Source organism: Myotis nattereri (assembly GCF_964212035.1).
Source record: "Myotis nattereri genome assembly, chromosome: 2".
Classification (NCBI taxonomy): domain Eukaryota; kingdom Metazoa; phylum Chordata; class Mammalia; order Chiroptera; family Vespertilionidae; genus Myotis; species Myotis nattereri.
In genome coordinates, this window is record NC_138076.1 from 166,814,724 (window position 1) to 166,837,471 (window position 22,748).

At 44.3% G+C, this 22,748-nt stretch overlaps 1 protein-coding gene across 2 annotated transcripts in view; it reads right to left on the reverse strand.

Annotated features, from left to right (window-relative positions):
- Positions 1-22,748, reverse strand: part of SPATS2 (spermatogenesis associated serine rich 2) — a 119,264-nt gene that overhangs the window by 12,979 nt on the left and 83,537 nt on the right. For both annotated transcript variants that reach the window (XM_081084739.1, XM_081084740.1), the window contains one exon: positions 6,548-6,606. In XM_081084739.1, the coding sequence (XP_080940865.1) occupies positions 6,548-6,606 (59 nt within the window). The remainder of the gene's footprint in view (positions 1-6,547; positions 6,607-22,748) is intronic.

Here is a 22,748-nt window from a genome sequence, read left to right on the forward strand (position 1 = left end):
CCAGTTCAGTTCCCAGTCAGGGCACATGCCCAGGTTGTGGGTTCAGTCCCAGGTGGGGGTCATACAAGAGGCAGCCTTTCGATATTTTGTTCTCACATTGATGTTTCTCTTCCTCTCCCTTCCTCTCTCTCTAAAATCAATTTAAAAAACTTTTAAAAGAATCATATAAGTTAAAAAAGAATATGCACACATGCTAAAAAAGACTTACCTAGAATAAAGAGCATGAAATGAAAAGTTAAAGTGTCTCTCCTACTTCTGACTTTGTGGTCCCCTCCCCAGAGGAAACCAGTTTATTTCTTCTGTATACTTCCAAATATATTCTATGCATATATAACAAATATCTCTCTTCCTTTTTTCTTCTCCTCACTCATGCGAGTGTATCATATACATGGTCCTCCCATTACCTTAGCTATTTTTTAAAAAACAGTTCATGGAAAACTACTTTTTAAAGACATTTTTTAAAATTGATTTCAGAAAGGAAGGGAGGGAGAGATAGAAATATCAATGAGGAGAGAGAGTCATTGATTGGCTGCCTCCTGCATGCTCCCTACTGGGGATCGAGCCCACAACCCAGGCATGTGCCCTTGACAGGAACTGAACCGGGACTCTTCAGTCCGCAGGCTGATGTTCTATCCACTGAGCCAAACCGGCTAGGGCTACCTTAGCTATTTTTATTTAATATATCGTGAGGTTCAATTCCTATTAATACATTGGATCTCCCTCACTGTTTAACAGCCACTTAGTAGTCTGATATGTGGAATACCATAATAATTTATCAAGTTTCCCTAATGATGGATATTTAGGTTGTTTACAGCCTGTTAAGAAACATCTTTAGCATGCTCCCAGATGTGTAACTCAAATATGACTGAGAAGGACAACAAACTAAAAACCTCTCAGAGTAGAGAACATAGACAACAGAGGGCACAGGCAAAAAAAGTCCTCTAGAAAGCAGAACCTGGGGCTGCTAGATAAACCAAGGAAACTTCTCTTCCACCAGGGCAGGGACTCTGCTATTCCCGTCCAGTAAGGTTTGATTACTGCTTTTCCAAATGGGAATTTTTACTATAATTCTTACTATAATTATTTCTCTATCAGTATAATATTGGAGGAGGGGGCATTTAATTTTTGTTTTAGTTTATGGGGCTCCACACAGCAGTGTGCCATATCCAGACCTGTTAAAAGATCTGAAATTCCCCAGAAGTCCTGAACTTTCAGCTGAGTATACTAAAACTAGATGACAAGGTGAGTGTATTCTCATTTGGGGAAAAAGAGAGATATTGGAGGATGGACTATAGCAAAGACTGTTAATGACTGCATATTCATTCTCCTGTTCTTCCTGCCAGAAGTCCAATATTGTTGGGTATGAAACTATTTAGGCAAAATTCTGTATTTCCTGACCCTGCTACAGACAAGACAGTCATGTGATACAGTCTGGCCACTGAGATCTAAGCAGAACTCACAGGGCGAGGTTCACAGGAAAGCTCTTTAAAGGAGTCTCAGGCAACATGTAACATTTTGCCCTTTCTTGACTGGAGCCTCTTTGACCATAAACATACACTAAGAATGTCTGGGTAGAACAGCGGTTCTCAACCTGTGGGTCGCAACCCCTTTGGGGGTCGAATGACCCTTTCACAGGGGTCGCCTAAGACCATCAGAAAACATATATAATTACATATTGTTTTTGTGATTAATCACTATGCTTTAATTATGTTCAATTTGTAACAATGAAAATACATCCTGTATATCAGATATTTACATTACAATTCATAACAGTAGCAAAATTACAGTTTTGAAGTAGCAACGAAAATAATTTTATGGTTGGGGGTCACCACAACATGAGGAACTGTATTAAAGGGTCGCAGCATTACGAAGGTTGAGAACCACTGGAGTAGAAGGATAGTGAAGGCTGGGTCTCCCATGTCATTTTGGAGATTCCCTTCAACGCTGGATCACCTTTCATTTCACGAGAGAAAAATAAACTCACATTTATTTAGGCCACTCTGTTAACATGTAATCAAACTCAATTACCAACTGTTATACACAGAATCCTGTAATCAATTGAGAATTAGCCAAATTTATCTTAGAAAAAATAGAATTTTCAAAGAGGTACATCAGGTATTACAGCAGGGTGAACCACTTTAGCAAGTTTTCTTAACGTGCTTGCCACATATATGCCACCCACAGGTTGCCCATACCCATGTCAGGTTAATCTGTAAGGACATACTTTCCCAATAAAGTAGAAACATGCCTACAAACACCAAGGACCAACAGCTACAAATGATCTATTGGTCTGGCTCTCAAGATAAAAACTTGCTATTTGTATCAAATTCACTTTTTCTCAGCTTCAGATTCTAGGATTCTAAAATGGAGAAAACATGTTGAGTAAAGATTTCTACACATGTCAGATTAACTCAGAGAACCTAATTATATGACTTTGAACAAGTCACATTTTTTCCAAATAACTAGTTTTTTCACTTATGAAATGGAAAAAAGAAAAGGAAACCCTATCTCATAAAGTTTACATGAAGATGATATAGCAGTAAAAAAACTCTGAATTGTAAAGTACTATGAACATATGAATTAATAAAACTATATAGTGTACTTTAAAAAAGCAGCACCTTATTGGTAGTATTGGTAAATGAGTAATTACATTAGTGTCACTGAGGACCAGAATTTTTAGCATGGGAGAAAGGAGACACAGATATAAAATTGATGAAGTTCAGTAAAACTATAGCTCTGAATTTGATAAAATAAGATTCATGAATTGGTAACTGGTTGAAGCTGGGCGGTGGGGATTAATTATATTAGCCTCTCTATTTCAAATAGTAAGGACTATGTGTTCTTATTAGATTTATGTTATCTGAACCTTCATCTTAAAAAAAGAACACAGGCTTATTAATGGACTAAAACTGTCACATTTAGAAATTTCAGGATATATCACTCAATTTAAATGAAATCTTACCTCTGAAAAATAGTGACTAACATCTCTGCTATATATTGAACTTTTCAGGTTAAAATGGATAAAAATTAAATTCAGCTCAGTGCTTCAAAGTTGCCTCCTCTGGTCCATGACCACTGACACATATGATTTAATTGTGAGTCATCATCTTAACCTATTTCCATTCTTACCAGTTTAAAAGCAGGTTAAAACAACCTTTGCCCAACAGGCATGGCTCAGTGGTTGAGCGTTGACCTATGAACCAGGAGGTCACGGTTTGATTCCTGGTCAGGGCACATACCTGGGTTTTGGGCTCAATCCCCAGTGGGGGGTGTGTAGGAGGCAGCTAATCAATGATTCTCTCTCATTATTAAGAGTTTCTAACTCTCACTCCCTCTCCCTTCCTCTCTGAAATCAATAAAAATATATTAAAAAAACAAAACATTATTTTTATTTATTTTTTATTCTCACACGAGGATATTTTTCCATTGATTTCTAGAGAGAGTGGAAGGGAGGGAGGAGAGAGACAGAGAGAAACATCAATATGAGAGAGACACATTGACTGGTTGCTTCATGCATGTGCCCCTACCGGGGCTAGGGAGCCTGCAAATCGAAGTACATACATGCCCTTGACCAGGAATCAAACTCATAACCCTTTGGTCCATGGGCCAAACTCTAACCATTGAGCAACTGGCCAGGGTAAGAAACAACCTTCTTAATTACAAATTTGTCATTTGATCATGAAAGTAAAATCTGCTGCTGAAAAGCCCCAAAGTAATGCCACTGTATAAGCTGCAGTTGACTTTCATACAGCTGTATATTTTTAAATTACACTTACAGAAATTACCAAAAACAGGTATCTGATTCTTCTGTATAAAACCCCACAAATTACCCAAGTTAGACTCTATTCCTCCAGAATCTATTTTTTTATTAATTAAATCTTTATTGTTCAGATTATTACATTTGTTTCTCTTTTTCCCCCCCATAACTCCCCTCCACCCAGTTCCCACTCCACACTCCTCCCTCACTCCCCACCCACTGTCCTCATCCGTAGGCGCACGATTTTTGTCCAGTCTCTTCCCGCATCTCCCTCACTCCTTGCCCCGCCCCCCAAGAATAGTCAGTCCACTCCCTTTCTATGCCCCTGATTCTATTATAATCACCAGTTCATTCTGTTCATCAGATTATTCACTTGATTTTCAGATTCACTTGTTGATAGATGTGTATTTGTTGTTCATAATTTGTATCTTTACCTTTTTCTCCTTCTTCCTCTTCTTAAAGGATACCTTTCAGCATTTCATATAATCCTGGTTTGGTGGTGATGAACTCCTTTAGCTTTTTCTTATCTGTGAAGCTCTTTATCTGACCTTCAATTCTGAATATTAGCTTTGCTGGATAAAGTAATCTTGGTTGTAGGTTCTTGGCATTCATCACTTTGAATATTTCTTGCCACTCCCTTCTGGCCTGCAAAGTTTCTGTTGAGAAATCCGCTGACAGTCATATGGGTACTCCCTTGTAGGTAACTGACTTTCTTTCTCTTGCTGCTTTTAAGAGTCTCTCTTTGTCTTTTGCTCTTGGCATTTTAATAATGATGTGTCTTGGTGTGGTCCTCTCTGGATTCCTCTTATTTGGGGTTCTCTGCACTTCTTGGAGTTGTAAGTCTATTTCTTTCACCAGGTAGGGGAAGTTTTCTGTCATGATTTCTTCAAATAGGTTTTCAATATCTTGCTCTCTCTCTTCTTCTGGCACCCCTATAATTCACATGTTGGTACGCTTGAAGCTGTCCCAGAGGCTCCTTATACTATCTTCGTATTTTGGGATTCTTTTTTCATTTTGCTTTTCCGGTTGGGTGTTTTTTGCTTGTTGGTATTTCAAATCTTTGACTTAATTCTTGCCATCCTCTAGTCTGCTGTTGGGAGTCTGTATAATATTCTTTATTTCAGTCAGTGTATGCTTAATTTCTAGTTGGTCCTTTATCACAACCTCGAGGGTCTCATTAGATTTCTTGTAGATCTCATTAAGTTTATTGGCAGTTTCTAGAAAATTCTTGAAAAACCTTAAAAGTGTGGTTTTGAACTCTATACCCAGTAGTTTGCTTTCCTCCATTTCTGTCATTTGTGTCCTTTTTCTTTGTATCTGCATTTTTTATGCTTCCCTGTGTTGATAAAGTGGTTTTCTGTGCTGAGTGTCTTCTAGGGCCCAGTGGTTCAGCCTCCCCAATTACCTGAGGAGGACACTCTTGGTGCACCCCCTTGTGGTCTTTGTGCACAGTCTTGTTGTAGTTAAGCCTTGATTGTTGTAGTTATCACTGGGAGGAATTGACCTCCAGGCCAATTGGCTGTGAGAATCAGCTGTGGCTGGGAGAACTTCTGTGCTGGAGACACCCATCTGGGGCAAGACTTGCTTCAATGGGGCTTTGGTGCTCACTGAGTCTGCCCCCTGAGTGTGTCCTTTATGTTTCCACGGAGCTGCAAACTGGATGGTCCCACTCTGACCTCTGGGTTTCCTGGCTCCTGGATCTGTAGGGAGGTGCTAATCTAGCCTCTGCCTTAGGCAATCCAGCAAAAGCCTCCCTGCAGGGCTTGGGCGGGGCGGGTCCCACGGGATCAACAGGGCAGGGCTAGCAGTTATGGCTGCTCTCAGAGGCTCTGCTTCTCAATGTCCTGGTAATCGCTGCAAGCCCCTCCGAGAGAAAGCTGCCCTCGAGTTCCGACCGATGCCAGACAGTCCCGCTTCTCCCGTATGAGTGTGGGTCCCCAGAGACTCGCCCGGAACTGGAGCTCAGAGCCTGAGACTCCCTCCCAATTGAAAACGACAACCCCTCCCTCAGCCGCCAGCCCGCTCCATGTGCGCCTCTGTACCTTAGTATTTTACTTCTGCACTGTGCCTCCTCTGAGTCTCGGTATGCTTTTCTTTTTCCTTCTAGTTGTAGAATTTCCACTCAGCCAGCCTTCCTGTGGTTCTGGATGATGTCCGTTCTGTCTTTTAGTTGTATTTTTGAAGTGGTTGTGCGAGGCAGCATACTCCGGTGTTTACCTATGCTGCCATCTTGGTTTCTCCCCACCAGAATCTATTTTATAAGCTTTCAAGGAACCCTAGTCAAGGTATCTTGAACCTTCAATCCATCGATTTTCCTCTACCCAAATGATGAGACACTGAGTAAAGACTGTTCTATAAACTGAGAAAAAAAGTTCTGAGATAGCTAACGACATGAATGTATACACTAAATTGTAGGCAACATGCAAGTCTCCTCTGATTGTGCCAAAGGAAATCTTCAATCACTGGAGAAAAATAGAATAAAATAATACTCCAGGCACCTGCAGGAGACTTTACTTTCCTAAATTGATGCTGTGGTGGAAGACGACACCATGATGAAGTCTCTTATACATTTAATTCTACATCCAAAATATTAAAATTTGGAAATATTTTAAAAACAGGCTCTTATAAAATTTTGCCTGAAAAAAATTCATACACTAATGCAGTACAACTGCTCAAAATTGTTTAATTAAATATATAAACTATTGTGTTGACATTTATTGAGCTTTAGCTATAGGGGTTGAGAAGAAGGACTACTAACTGGTAATGGCTTTAATTAAAGATCAATCTTACTTGCTTCAGCTTTCACTTTGTCCATTTCAGCCAGCAATGCCACTTCTCGGTCCATTAAACTAAGAACGGATGACAAAGGGGGAAAAAAGGTTTGATCAGAAATTCGAAACAGAGAAATTGCACATTGTAATAGTGGAGAAAGACTTACAGAGTTTGTTCACTAAAAGCATACTACAAAGTAAATACTGTATGAACCATAAGGAAATTGTGTTACCCTCAGTAAAAATATTTTAAGGATTCTAAGAAACAGAATTAATTCCCTTTTATTTCTATGTATTACAGCACACCAGTAGATGGCAGTAGCAAGCTATCAAACATTTCTTGGTAAATTGTGCTAAAAGCAAAAAGTCCTTATGGAAATTACATATTTCCATATATGTGCTCACATATTTTGGTCCATGAGTTGGACAGCTTTGGTTCTAATGCATTTGCCAGTCAGCATCCTTGCTAGGCATGGTAAATTTATCCATGATTAGGGTTTGTACACCTTCAACATTTTGCCACAGTTGCACTCGTCTCTACTGGCACTTTAATCTTTAGAATGAAGGGTAGTCACATGTGTGCAGGTTTCTGGTAAACATTTACTAGTAATCCAGGAAATATGGAATTAAGTTTTCTGGTAGTCTTTTTACAGAAAAAGAACAAACATTAAATGGACAATTAGCACTTTCTCCATTGCAAATGTAATTGGCATGTATAGCTTTTCTATGTCCTTATAGAAGAGCTCAGATAGTAAGTAGGCTGTCCTAGTATTCCCTTACCATATCAACTTTGCTTAGTGGTGGGGAAAAAATACTAGAAATTTTAATATCTACACAACCATGAAATGTTCCAACTTTCTTCAAATTTGGAAATCAGAATGATTTCTCCTTATGAACGGGAATGAAAGGATCAATAAAAGTTCTACTCTTGTTTCTTGTTGTAAAACCAAACACACACACACACACACACACACACTAATTCAATTTAGCTCAGCATGTAGTTATGTTAGCACAAAGTAGTTAATAAGGAGACTACAGTATGAAATACACAAAAAAGTTATAAGGCAGGGACTTTTCCTCAAAGAGCAAAATCCTTTATAGTGATGTGCCAGGAACACAGGTTTGATAATCATATGCATGATGTTAATAAATAGACTTGTAATGGAACAAATGTGGTTGGCATATTAATCCAAAAGCACCAGACTGGAGAAAAGATATAACTATGGTGGGGTAGCAATACTTTGTTAGGAAAGCATTTCCCAAACCTTGGCAATATTTTGCTCCAAGAACTCTAGCAGCATTTGGAATACCTAAAAGGCAAAACAAAAGCACAACTGAGACAGGAGCTGCCGGGCCTGGAGTTTAACATTACTTCTCTCTGTCACTAAATCACCATAAGATGCAGACACCATGTCCACCAAATGACAAATTTATCTCTGACAAAGCTTGTAAACTATTTATTAAAAGACTTCAGCAAACACTGTAGCCAGTTTGGCTCAGAAGATAGAGTGATGGCCTGGGACAGAAGGGTCCACAGTTCAATTCCAGTCAAGGGCACATGCCCGGGTTGTGGGCTCAATTCCCAGCTGGGGGTGTGCAGGAGGCAGCCAGTCCATGATTCTCTTTCATCAATGTTTCTATCCCTCTCTCCTTCTCCCTTCCTCTCTGAAATCAATAAAAATATATTAGGGGGAAAAAAGATTTCAGAAAACAAGTTAGCTTTTTGTGATTTATGTAATTATGTTAATAACATTCATAATAATCTTTAAAAAATACATTATTTTGTTTATTTCAGAGAGGAAGGGAGAGGGAGGGAAACATCAATGATGAGAGAAAATCATTGATTACCTCCTGCATGCCCCCTGCTGGGTATCGGGCCCACTACCCAGGCATGTGCCTTTGACCAGAATCGAACCGGTACCCTTCAGTTTGCAGGCCGACACTCTATCCTCTGAGCCAAACTGGCTAGGGCTCATAATAATCTTGATTAAGAAAAGTTGCCCTAACCGGTTTGGCTCAGTGAATAGAGCATTGGCCTGTGGACTGAAGGGTCCCTGGTTTGATTCCGGTCAAGGGCATGTGCCTTGGTTGCGGGCACATCCCCAGTTGGGGGCTGTGCAGGAGGCAGCTGATCGATGTTTCTCTCTCATCGATGTTTCTGACTCTCTATCCCTCTCCCTTCCTCTCTGTAAAAAATCAATAAAATATATTTTAAAAAAAGAAAAGAAAAGTAGACTATGCCAGGCAGGCGTGGCTCAGTGGTTGAGCATTGACCTATGAATCAGGAAGTCTTGGTTCCATTCTGGGTCAGGGCACGTGCCCAGATTGCAGGGTCAATCCCCAATAGGGGCCGTGCAGGAGGCAGCTGATCCGTGATTCTCTCTCATCATTGATGTTTGTATCTCTCTCTCCCTTTCCCTTCCTCTCTGAAATCAATAAAAAATATATTTAAAAAATGAAGACTGGCCCTAACCATTTGGCTCAGCGGATACAGCATTGGCCTGCGGACTCAAGGGTCCCAGGTTCGATTCCAGTCTAGGGCATGTACCTTGGTTGCGGGCACATCCCCAGTAGGAGATGTGCAGGAGGCAGCTGATCGATGTTTCTTTCTCATCGATGTTTCTAACTCTCTATCCCTCTCTCTTCCTCTCTGTAAAAAATCAATAAAATATATTAAAAAAAAAAAGAAGCCCTGACCAGTTTGGCTCAGCAGATAGAGTGTCAGCCTGTGGACTGAAGGGTCCCAGGTTCGATTCCGGTCAAGGGCATGTACCTGGGTTGTGGGCACATTCCCCGTAGGGGGCGTGCAAGAGGCAGCTGAATCAATGTTTCTCTCTCATCGATGTTTCTAACTCTGTATCCCTCTCCCTCTCCCTTCCTCTCTGTAAAAAATCAATAAAATATATTTTAAAAAAAAGAAAAGAAAAAAAAAGAAGACTGTAACATGGCCTTGCTTTTAGCAAGGAAAAAAAAAAATATGCACTATCACAATCAGACTGTTTTGTGGCATTTATGAGCTAGTACTTTGCAATGGTACTTTTATTTCCCCCTGAGAAAAAGCATCCATTTAAATAAACTTTGTTGCTTGATTGACTCATTGCCAATAATAAAAAATTTATAGGGCAGCATATGAACAACCATACAAGCACTCCATTAAAAAAATTAGTTTAACCCGGCTGGTGTGGCTCAGTGGTTGACCATCGACCCATGAACCAAGAGGTTACTGGTTCAATTCCGGTCAAGGCACATGCTGGGATTGCAGGCTCAATCCCCAGTAGGGGACATTCAAGAGGCAGGATGATGCTGTTACTCTCTCATCAATGTTTCTACCTCTCTATCCCTCTTCCTTCATCCTCTCTCTTTAAAAATTAATAAAAACATTAAAAAAAATTCTAGCCCTGGCCTGGTGGCTCAGTTGGTTAGAGTATTATCCTGTACACCAAAAAGTCATGGGTTCGATTCCCAGTCAGGGCACATACCTAGGTTGCAGGTTCAGTCTCCAATTGGGGCGCATACAAGAGGCAACCAATCAATTTTTCTCTCTCTCTTGAATCAATAAACATATCCACAGGTGAGGATTAAAAATATTAGTTTGCATTTTTATGCCAAAAAATGTTGACAAGGAATAAGTACTTCTATTTTTTTTCCATGTTGCCATCTTTTTTTAATTTTAACTCCCACCCGAGGATATTTTTCTACTGATTTTTATTTACTTATTAGAGGCCTGGTGCACAAATTCGTGCACATTGAAAGAAAATTAATTAGAATATTTTAATATCGCTATTCGCCCTTTCTCTATACTAGAACTGTCAACCAAATTCATGGTAGACAATGACAGACTGAAACACATGCGTGCGATTGGCATCGAGAGCTTTATATGTATCTGCATGTGTGAGTGAGTCAACTTAGCCTTTTATATATATACTAGAGGCCTGGTGCACAAAAATTTGTGCACTCGGGGGGGGGTGTCCCTCATCCCCTCAGGGGATGTCCACCTGCTGGCTTAGGCCCGCTCCCTGGGAGATTGGGCCTAAGCTGGCAGTCAGACATCCCTCTGGCAGCCCGGGAGCCCTCAGGGGATGTCCACTTGTCAGCGGGGAACAGGCCTAAGCTGCAGTTGGACATCCTTAGCGCTGCTGAGGAGACGGGAGAGGCTCCCGTCACCACCGCTGTGCTGGCAGCCATCAGCCTGGCTTGTGGCTGAGCAGAGCTCCCCGCAGTGGGAGCACACTGACAACCAGGGGGCAGCTCCCGCATTGAGCGTCTGCCTTCTGGTGGTCAGTGTGTGTCATAGTGACCAGTCATTCCCAGTCTTTCTGCTATTAGGGTCAATTTGCATATTACCCTTTTATTATATAGGATAGAGGACTGGTGCAAGGGTGGGGGCCAGCTGGTTTGCCCTGAAGGGTGTCCCAGATCAGGGTGAGGGTCCCCCTGGGGTGCCTGGCAAGCCTGGGTGAGGGGCTGATGGCTGTTTGCAGGCTGGTCAAGGCCCTTGAGGGGACCCTCAACCCATGGGGGTGTGGCCAGCCTGGGTGAGGGGCTGATGGCCATTTTCAGGCTGGCCACGCCCCCCCAGTGACCCAAGCTCCCAGCCTCTCCTTTTTTTTCTTTTTTCTTTTTCAGCAACTCCTTGAGCCGAGGCCAGGTCGGGCTGGAAGCAGGTATCTGGGATTTATTTATCTTCTATAATTGAAACTTTGTAACCTTGAGTGGAGCCCAGGGCCGACCGGGGCAGGCGGGAAGCTTGGCTTCCTCCATTGCTGGGGGCAACCCAAGCCTCCTGCTCACTCCAGCTCCGTGGCCGCCGCCATCTTAGTTGGGTTAATTTGCATACTCACTCCTGATTGGCTGGTGGGCATGGCTTGTGGGTGTAGCGGAGTGGCAGAGTGATGGTTAATTTGCATCTTTCTCTTTTATTAGTGTAGATAGAATAAACTTGCTTAATTAGACCTACTTTCTGATTTAGCTAAACTTTTTCCAGCCCAGTGAAGCACCTCAACTTCTCTTTCAGGTAATTGACAGCAACACAGCAGTAAATATCAACATGAAGCAGATTATTATTATAGGTCATGCCGGGAGAACAAAGGGTAAAATATTTAACTCTAGCAGTGTTTGACTATATTCTGCACAGTGAGTAAACCTGAAATCATTTTCAAGGTCCACCATTTCTTACTTCTTTTCAGTAAGGTCAAGTTTCTAAACTTTCTAAATCTCCGTTTTCAGGCTAATAAAAAGAAAATAGGATTCTGCTGAGTCTCCTATCTACCTAGTCCAGGACTCCTGTGAGGATCAAATGAGATGAGGCACGGGAAAATGCTTCACAGACATTTGGTTAAACTGTGAAATGTTTGCATCTGGCTATAAAGCAAGTCGTGTTCCTGGGCTGAAGAAACTCCAAGGAAGCTAGTTGCTAGGGAGAGGAAGCCGGGTATTGCTACATGACATCATTACCTGGCACCCACAGTGACCATTTTAGGGCCACATTTTGTGCCATGGGGTCTCGGCAGCGTCGGCTGCAATTTGGTGGGCTGTTGTTCTGGGGTGGTGGTGGGGTCTGTGTCCCACTTGGGGGGAAGCCGAGTGATGCTTTGTGGGCACCAGGTCCATGGTGCCATTTATTGTTAAATGGCCTGTTGCTAGGGAGAGGAAGCTGGGTGTTGCTACGTGATGTCAGTACCGGGGACTCACAGCCACCGTTTCTGGGCTGGGCTGGGTGTAGGCCACATTTTGAGCCATGGGGTCTCAGCAGTGTTGGCTGCTTTGGTGGGCTGTAGCTCTGGGGTGGTGGCAGGAACTGTGTCCCACTTGGGGGAAGTCAAGTGTTGTTTTGTGGGTGCCAGGTCCGCGGTGCCATTTCTCTGTAAATGGCCAGTGTGCATCACGGCAGCTCCTGAGTTGTCTGCCCCCTAGTGGTCAGTGTGCATCATAGTGACCGGATGGAGAGACACTTAGCATATTAGCCTTTTATATATACAGATTTTTAATATCTTTTATTGATTTCCGAGAGGAAGGGAGAGGGAGAGAGAGATGGAAACATCAATGATGAGAGAGAATCATTGATTGGCTGCCTCCTGCATGTCCCACACTAGGGATCAAGCCTGCACCTGGGCATGTGCCCTGCCAAGAATCAAACCCTGATCTCCTAGTTCATACATAGGTCAATGCTCAACCACTGAGACATGCCAGCTGGGTTCCATTGATTTTTAGAGAGTGGAAAGGAGGGAAAGAGAAAGAAACATTGATGTGAGAGAGACACATCAATTGGTTGTCCGAGCCTGCAACCGAGGTACATGCCCTTAATGGGAATCAAACCTGGGACCCTTCAGTCTGCAGGTTGATGCTCTATCCATTGAGCTAAATGGATTACGGCCATGTTGTCACCTATTAATAACATCTATTGAAAGGTCCTGTGATGTCACCCAAGCATTAAACAGAGGAATCTACTGGTTGACTAAAGCTGTTGGGATAATTTCTTGGAGAAAAGATTGATGAATATTTGCAATTTTCCATTAAATTTTTCACAAGTCTTTAAAATACAAAAAGGAATAAATGTTCAAATACATATAGTGTAACTGCTTAACATGAAGCTTTTCATTGCTGAGATGTCCATTTCAAAGGCATCCATCTCTAATAAACAAATTACCAGCTACACAACTAGGTAAAAAAGCCAGGTTACCCCACCCATGAAGTTCCCCTTTTAGAAAACCTTGGGTGACCTAGATAACTGACCACTTGAATGACCCTGTTTTTCACTTTTGCACTTTAATTCCCACTCTTATTTTAAAATTCACCAGTAAAGAGTGAACCTGAAAACCCTAGGCACCCCACACTTTACCCCAATAAAGATAGAATCCTAGGTGTTCCCTCTTCCCACCCCCCTCCTTTCTCTTTCTGCGACCTCGCTGTGTGGCCCTAGGATTGCCCCTATCCTCCAGAACCTGTGAATAGTAAATCTGGTTTTTTCAAAGTTCCCAGATGTTGTTGCTGAGGTGTATCTTGCAGTACAGCCACAATATTGGCTCATTTGGGGGATTGCTACAGTAGTACGGGTCCAGGTGAGTGCCCCTAGGCATTGCATTCCTAACTGAGAGCATCACAACTGATAACCTGAGATTGACACAAAACATATAACCTTCTTATTAAAAGTACATCACAGCCCTAACCGGTTTGGCTCAGTGGATAGAGCATCGTCCTGCAGACTGAAAGATCCCAGGTTCGATTCCGGACAAGGGCATGTGCCTTGGTTGCGGGCACATCCCCAGTGGGAGGTGTGCAGGAGGTAGCTGATCGATGTTTCTCTCCCATTGACGTTTGATACTCTCTGCCGGGGTCCAACCCCAGCAGGTCCAGGGGTCCCCAAAGGTGTGGACGGAGTCGGCAAAGAAGGAATGACACGGAGACAGCGTTCAGTTGATCAGCAGCCTAGCCAGGATCTCCAGCCAAGTTCTGGTCTGGATCTCCAGCGAAGTTCTGGTTAGGATCTCCAGCCAGGTTCTGTATCCATGTTCCCTCACTAGGTTCTCCAGCCAGGTTCTGTCCAGGTTCTCCAGCCAGGTTCAGTCACCAGGTTCTAGTCAGGTTCTCTTGCCAATTTCTGTAGTCAGGTTCAGTCCAGGATCTTTTGCCATGTTCTCTCGCTAGGTTCTGTCTCTAGGTTCTGAGGCCAGTTTCTGTCCAGGATCTTTTGCCATGTTCTCTCCAGCGAAGTTCTTCTGTCTCTAGAGAACGTTCTGTGTAGGTTCTGTGCCAATTTCTGCCTCTCTCTCTTTCTCTTGCTGTCTTGTTACATCTGTATTTATACCAGTTGATTCAATCCTATCAATCTCTATTACAAAGGTTAGGGCGTTTCTTATCTCCATTCCAGGGAGTAAAGATTATGTAGCTTAAGCATGATTGTTCATAGTTAAAGTGATTAATTACCCGCCTGGCACTTAGTTAAGAGGTTTTATTCCCTCCCTAACTTCAGGGGAAAATTCCTACCTGGGGAAACAACCTTTCTCAGAGACCTTGGTTAAAACACATAGTGCCAGGAAGGTGAGCAAACATATTAAGAACAGTATGCCATATATGCCAGGTCCCTTGAAACAGCAAGCATGGACCGGCTCCCGGCAACTCTCTATCCCTCTCCCTTCCTCTCTGTAAAAAGTCAATAAAATATATATTTTTTAAAAAAGTACATCACAGAGCTTGGCAGGTGTGGCTCAGTGGTTGACCATCAACCTATGAACCAGGAGGTCACGGTTCAATTCCCGGTCAGAGTACATGCTTGGGTGTGGGCTTGATCACCAGTAGGAGGCATGCTGATCGATTCTCTCTCATCATTGATGTTTCTATCCCTCTCTCCCTCTCCCTTCCTCTCTGAAATCAATAAAAAAATATATATTTTAAAAGGTATATCACCTAATGTATTTTGTTTGTATAGAACAACCATATCTTTAGTCATTCATACTAAAGCAGTTAGGGCTGATATATCATGTCTGCAACTTCCAAACAGTTCCACCAAAACACACACATAGAGTAAATACAGTGATCCTTTAACTTTTCTATTTTTTAGAAGTTTTCATAATAAAATGTTGGGGAACTATGTGTATTACAAAATAAACAGAGAAGGTAGGAAGAGTTCAAAAGTGAGAAACAGGATAAGCAAAGGGATAAATAGAAGAGGCATTATTTACAATTAAAAACAATAGTTTACTATAATACAACTAACAATAAAGAGTGTTAAGCTATAGTTTCCATCTGTTCCTAAGTGAAACGGTGGTCTCAGTACAGATCTGTGGCCAAGAGATTCAAAAGTACCTGTACTTTGAGGTAATAGCTTTTAAATATATTTTTATTGCTTTGAGGGGGGGGGGAGGGGGGAAGAGAAATAAATAAACCTGTTGTTCCACTTATTTATGTACTAGAGGCCCGGTATATGAAATTCGTGCACAGGAGGGAGGGTGTCCCTCAGCCAGGCCTGCACCCTCTGTAATCCGGGATCCCTCGGGGGATGTCCGACTGCAGGGATCGGGCCTAAACCAGCAGTCGGATATCCCTCTTGCAATCTGGGACTGCTAGCTCCAACCACTCACCTGCCTGCTGCCTGACCTCCCCTAACTGCTCTCCCCTGCCAGTCTGATCACCCCTAACTGCCTCTGCCTTGGCCCTGCCACCATGGCTTTGTCCGGAAGGATGTCTGGTCTAATTAGCATATTACCCTTTTATCAGTATAGAGGCCAGGTGCATGGGTGGGGGCCAGCTGGTCTGCCCTGAAGGGGGTCCTGGATCAGGGTGGGGGTTCCCTTGGGGGATGGGGCCGGCCTGGCGAGGAGCCTGGGGCAGTTTGCAGGCTGGCCATGCCCCCATTGGGGTGGGGGGTCCCTGCTGGGGCACGGGGCCTGCCTGGGTGAGGGGCCACCAGGGGTTTTCAGGGCAGCCAGGCCCCCATCAGGGTGGGGGTCCCTGCTGGGGGTGGGGGTCCCCGCTGGGGAGCAGGTGGCCTGGGTGAGGGGCCTGGGGCGGTTTGAAGGCTGGCCAGCCCCCTGATAGGGCGGTGGGGGGGGGGGGGTTCTCTGCTGGAGGCGGGGCGGCTTGGGCTGGGGGGCAGGGAGGCCTGGGTGAGGGCCTGGGGGCGGTTTGCAGGCTGGACAAGCCCCTGGCTTTGTCCGGAAGGTCCCGGTCTAATTAGCATATTACTCTTTTATTAGTATAGATTCATTCAGCGATTCTTGTATGTGCCCTGACTGAGGATCAAACATGCAACCTTTTTATATTGGGATGATGCTCTAACCGACTGAGCTACTCAGCAGGGCAAATTTTTAGATGCCATAAATGCACGCAGTGACTCCCCTAAGAGAGTGAAGAAGGCTCATTCAGACTTCCACACTTTCCTGTCTTGCTCATTCCAATCCATGATACTAAGCTTGCCACTGTTCTCTTAAGGCTTTCTTGAATGGAAATATCATAATAAGTAACTGATATACTGGATTCTGAAACTGCTAATGAAATTCAGCTAAATACTACTGGGACTCTACTGAAAAAACACTATTATTAAGCCCGGGCCTTATGTGGTGTACAGAATTTCCATATCCTTTCTTCAATCATGAAAGATGGTTTTAAATGATTAGTCACTGTTACTAAGTTCTGAATGTCACTGAATATTCTGTATTTCCTTTTCTCCTTACCGAACTTTTTATCACCTTCACATTTGTTCAACTTATTCTAAAGCATCTGTGTAATTTAGTTGCTCAGAATAGTTGTTTCTGTAGCATTACCATTAATATCTCTATGACATACTGGGCCTGTCATATGAAGCAAGCCCTTTTATTATTATATTTAACATATAGCTTACTGATTCTAGCTCTTGCTTTCAGTAGCAAAGAACTAACTATCATTTCTTTATGGTTATTGCATTAGAAAACAATGTTGTAATGGAACCACAATTCTAGTAATTCCACAGCCAATGATTTCAAAGGGTGATACTATAACCAGTGGTTCTCAACCTGTGGGCCGCGAACAATGAAAATACATCCTGTATATCAGATATTTACATTACGATTCATAACAGTAGCAAAATCACAGTTATGAAGAAAATAATTTTATGGTTGGGGGTCACCACAACATGAGGAACTGTATTAAAGGGTCGCAGCATTAGGAAGGTTGAGAACCACTGCAAGTCAAAACTATTCAATAATGTTCTTAGAAAACATTTGTACTTGATTTTATTTGCTGATAACCTAAAACCTATTTATTCTAATTCTATTAGCCAAGCAAATCAGAAGTCCAAGCAAAGCCAACACAAATACCTTAATTTCTCTAAAGACACTCTCTCTTTACATATAAAATAACCTCCCCCAAAACAGAGAATTGTCAGTAGTTTTTATTAGCAGAGACTTAATAATGCTTCATGTATTTTGCAACACTTTATACTCCCTGTACTGGCCTTACTGGCCATCTGGGCTCAAAACAAAAACAAAAAAATACCAGTTAGGTAGCCAGGTAATCATACAAAGCTGAACAGTTAGGTAAAATGAATTGAACAAACTAACTTATTAAATCAAAATTGGACCTTATGAAAAATTTTAATGGGTTTCTCTTTGTCAGGAGTCCCTTACAAAACATGTGGACAGGTGATTTCATATTTCAAGGGTCTAAAGTACCTTTTTAAGAAGTTAGAATGTGAATGTAAGCTGTTCTGTGGGACAGGTCCTCAATGAATAACCTTTCTTTCTGCTCTTTTTGGTGGTCAAAGGATCTTAATCCTGAAGTAACACTAGAGACCATACGACTCAATCACATTTTCTAATACATTTAGGAAAAAAGAAGCAGCAGCAATCTAGATTACCAAGGAGTTTATTGTTTAAGTTTCTAGTTGGTAAGGAAAACTGGTTAGTTTTAAGTCATATAGCTGATGAGATCCTCATTTGAAACTGATTTGTTTTTTTGAATCCTCTTCTGGAATTATGATAGCAATTGAAGAATAAAGGCAAACAGATACTTGATAAGACAGAAAAAGGAAGCATGGTACAGTGGGAAAGTGTCACAACATCAAGTATGACTTTGGGTAAAGTATATTTTTCTGTATTCATCTTTTCTTATCTATAAAATGAGTATAATATAAGTGATATTGTTATATACATTAGAGATATTGTGCATAAAAGCTTTTGACATACAGCTCAATAATGGCAAGAGCAATTACTATTCTAACTTTCTGTACTAATCTTGATTTCCCATTTTCAGAATATTTATTTAGTAAAACGCCTTCATATTAACTCTGATAAATGATTATACATTCCAGATCCATTGTCTAGAAATCCTATATAATAAAGAGGTAATATGCAAATTGACCTTCACACCCTCACAAGATGGCTGCCTATGGCCAGGCTGGCAGGAGGGTTAGTGAGGGACGATCAAACCACTGAACAAGCAGGCTGCGTGGGGCGACCAGGTCGGCGGGATGGGGTGGAGGGCTGTGAGGGGCAACCAGGCTGACGGGGGGGCAGTTAGGGGCGACCAGGCCAGCAGAGGGGGGCAGTTGGGGATGACCAGGCCGGCAGGGGGGGCAGTTAGGGACAAACAGGAAGGCGGGGGGGGGGGGCAGTAGGGGGCGATCAGGTTGGCATGCAGAGGCAGTGAGGGGCGATCCGGCCAGCAAGGGGGGGGGCAGTTAGGGGTGAACAAGCAGGCAGGTGAGTAATTAGGAGCCAGCGGTCCAGGATTATGAGAGGGATGTGTAACTGCCGATCCCAGGGGTCGGGCCTAAACCGGCAGTCGGACATCCTCCGAGGGGTCCTGGATTGGAGAGGGTGCAGGCTGGGCTGAGGGGACTTCCTCCCCTCCGTACACGAATTTTGTGCACTGGGCCTCTAGTCCTATATAATAAAAATCTAATATGCTAAGTGCCCGACCACACGTTTGGCCATTCGACCAGTGGCTATGACACGCATTGACCACCAGGGGGCAGATGCTCTGACCGGCAGGTCTGGCGGATCAGGACTGGGCGAGACAGGCCAAACATGCCCTGGAGCCCTCCTGTGGTCCCTTCCTGGCCCCAATCGTGCACCAATGGGGTCCCTCAGCCTGGCATGCGCCCTCTTGCAATCTGGGACCCCTTGGAGGATGTTGGAGAGCCGGTTTCAGCTTGATCCCCACAGGCCAGGCCGAGGAACCCCACCAGTGCAGAATCCATGCGCCAAGCCTCTAGTTCTTAAATAAACACGTACACACACTAACAGTATAGGCAGTTACACAAAGGTGAATCTAAGACATCTTTAAGTGAAAAGAAAGCATTACAAAATTAGTCTCGCTATGATTATAACTATTAAGATTATGTATGCAGATAGAGAAGGGACCCAAGGGAACCAAGAAAATTATGTGTTATGGAGTTACATGACTTTCATTTCTATTTCTTTATTTTTTATTTTATTGATTTTTCACAGAGAGGAAGGGAGAGGGATAGAGAGTTAGAAACATCGATGAGAGAGAAACATCGATCAGCTGCCTCCTGCACATCTCCCACCGGGGACATGCCCGCAACCCAGGCACATGCCCTTGACCGGAACCGAACCCAGGACCTTTCAGTCCGCAGGCCGACGCTCTATCCACTGAGCCAAACCGGCTTCGGCTCATTTCTATTTTTAAAAAACTATTGTTATAATTATGGGAAATATAGTGAAAATAGGGAAATAATGAAACCTTTACAAAAAAGAAAAACAAAGTTCAGATTTCTTCATCAAATGCTCTCATTCTACCTTGGTCTCTGACTTCACCCCTCACTACTTTCTAGTATATGTTGTTCCTTAACTTGAGCTACACTGTGTAAAGTCCTTGCATGTTCCTTCTATCCCTTTGCTTATATCATATTTCTTATGTGCAGTGTTCTATCCTCATTCTTTTTGCCAATGTAAATTCCATGCTTCTTTCAACGCTTCATAATGATCCATTTCCTCCAAAATATCTTTTCTAATTGACTCCATCCCATAGTGACCTTTCCCTTATTGTCATACTTTTCCCACAACTAAGACCTGAAAAGGATATCTGAATCAAAAGTCACTCCAAGTTGTGACTTAAGAAAAGTAACTTAGGGTCTTCTGAAATACAAATTATTTGGATGGAATATTCCTTCTTTTATTGTTAATCCTCACCCAAGGATATTTTTTCCGTTGATTTTTAGAGAGAGTGGAAGGGAGGGGAAGAGACAAAGAGAAACATCAATGTCAGAGAGATACATCAATTGGTTGCCTCCCACACGCACGCGCTCCCGACCAGGGCCGGGAATTGAGCCTGCAATTGAGCCTGCAATTGAGGTATATCCCCTTGACCAGAATTGAACCTGGGACTCTTCAGTCCTTGGGCCAACACTCTATCCACTGAGCCAAACCAGCTAGGGTAGAATATTCCTTCTTACTGTTTTATTTTTAACTAAAAATATACTTTTATAAAGGCTTCCATAGGCTCAGTCAAAATCTCAGTCCTCCTCATTTTACCCTGTTCCCTAATGACTAAAAACCTTAGTCCCTAAATTCTCTTACAGTGGGGTTTTTCAACAACAATCCCCAGCCTTCTTCCCAAGCTGTCAAGAAATGTGAGGTTCTACATAAAGTTCATGTAAGTCTGTGCTTAAGATTGTGAAAATGTCCTAGCTGATTCCTCACTGACCTTAGAAAAGTTACTTTTATTTGAGCTTCTCTTTTCCTCTTATATTAAAACTAGAGGCCCGGTGCACAAAAATTTGTGCACTCTGGGGGGACGGGGGTCCCTCAGCCTGGCCTGTGCCCTCTCGCAGTCTGGGACCCCTCGGGAGATAACAACCTGCTGGCTTAGGCCTGCTCCCGGGTGGCAGAGGGCAGGCCCAATCCCTAGGTGCAGCCCCTGGTCGGGCTCAGAGCAGGGCTGATTGGGGAGTTGGGGCGCAGCCCCTGTCATGCACAGAGCAGGGCGGATCGGGAGGTTGTGATGCCACCCTCAGTCACGCTCAGGGTAGGGCTGATTGGGGGGTTGGGGCACCGCCCCCTGTCACACTCAAGGCAGGGTCGATGGGCAGGTTGCGGTGCCACCCCGTCACGCATAGAGCAGGGCCAATCAGGGGGTTGGGGCGCTGCCCCCTGTCACTCACAGAGCAGGGCACATCAGGGGGGTTGGGGCTCCGTACCCTGTCATGCACAGAGCAGGGTCGATCCGGGGGTTGGGGATTTCCCCCCTGTCACTCACAGAGTAGGGCCAATAGGGGAGTTGGGGCACTGCCCCCTGTCACCCACAGAGCAGGGCGGATCGGGAGGTTGTGATGCCACCCTCAGTCACGCTCACGGTAGGGCTGATTAGGGGGTTGGGGCACCGTCCCCTGTCACACTCAAGGCAGGGTCGATGGGCAGGTTGCGGTGCCACTCCGTCACGCATAGAGCAGGGCCAATCAGGGGGTTGGGGCGCTGCCCCCTGTCACTCACAGAGCAGGGCACATCAGGGGGGTTGGGGCTCCGTACCCTGTCATGCACAGAGCAGGGTCGATCCGGGGGTTGGGGATTTCCCCCCTGTCACTCACAGAGTAGGGCCAATAGGGGAGTTCGGGCACTGCCCCGTCACACACAGAGCAGGGCGGATCAGGGGGTTGGGGTGCCGCACCCTGTCACACTCAGGGCAGGGCCGATGGGGAGGTTATGGCTCGACCCCGTCACACACAGAGCAGGGCGGATCAGGGGGTTGGGGTTCGCCCTCTATCACCCACAGAGCAGGGCCGATCAGGGGGTTGGGGCAACGCCACTGTCACATTCAGTGCATGGCGGATGGGGAAGTTATGGCTCTACCCCGTCACACACAGAGCAGGGCCCGTGGGGGGGTGGGGGTAGGGGCGCCACACCCTGTCACACACAGAGCTGCAAGGCAATCAGGGGGTTGGGGAGCTCCCCCGTATCTGGCACAGAGCAGGGCTAATCAGGGGGTTGGGGCGCCTTCCCCTGTCACGAACAGAGCAGGGTTTATAGAGAGGTTGTGGCCCGGCCCCCTGTCACACACAGAGCCGCAGAGTGATCAGGGGGTTTGGGCGCTGCCCCCTGTCACACTGATCCCTGTGCCGGGAGGCCTCTCGGCTCCGCTGATCCCGGTGCTGGGAGACATATTACCCTTTTACTATATAGGAGAGAGGCCTGGTGCATGGGTGGGGGCCAGCTGGTTTGCCCTGAAGGGTGTCCTGGATCAGGGTGGGGGTCCCCACTGGGGTGCCTGGCCAGTCTGGGTGAGGGGCTGAGGGCTGTTTTCAGGCTGGCGGGTGACTGAAGCTCCCATCCACTCCTTTTTTTCTTTTTTTTAAATTCTGGGCCAGCTTTAGATCTCAGGCTTGGCTCCAACTCTTAGGCCTCCGCTGCTGAAAGCAGGTTTCTGGCCTTTGTTTACCTTCTGTTTTTGAAACAATGTTGCGATCCTGCTGGCTGAAGCCCGGGACTAAAGCAGGTTTCTGGGGTTTTGTTTAGCTTCTATATTTGTTACAATGTTGCTTAGAGCGCAGCTGAGAGGCCGGCAAGCAGGTGGGGAAGCTTGGCTTCCTCCGTCACTGAAGCAAGCAAGCCTCCCTGTTTGCGTCAGCTGCCTGGCTGCTGGCCACCATCTTGGCTGGCAGTTAATTTGCATATCTCACTGATTAGCCAATGGGAAGGGTAGCGGTCGTACGCTAATTACCATGTTTCTCTTTTATTAGATAGGATTTTTTAATATATATTTTTATTGATTTCAGAGAGGAAGGGAGA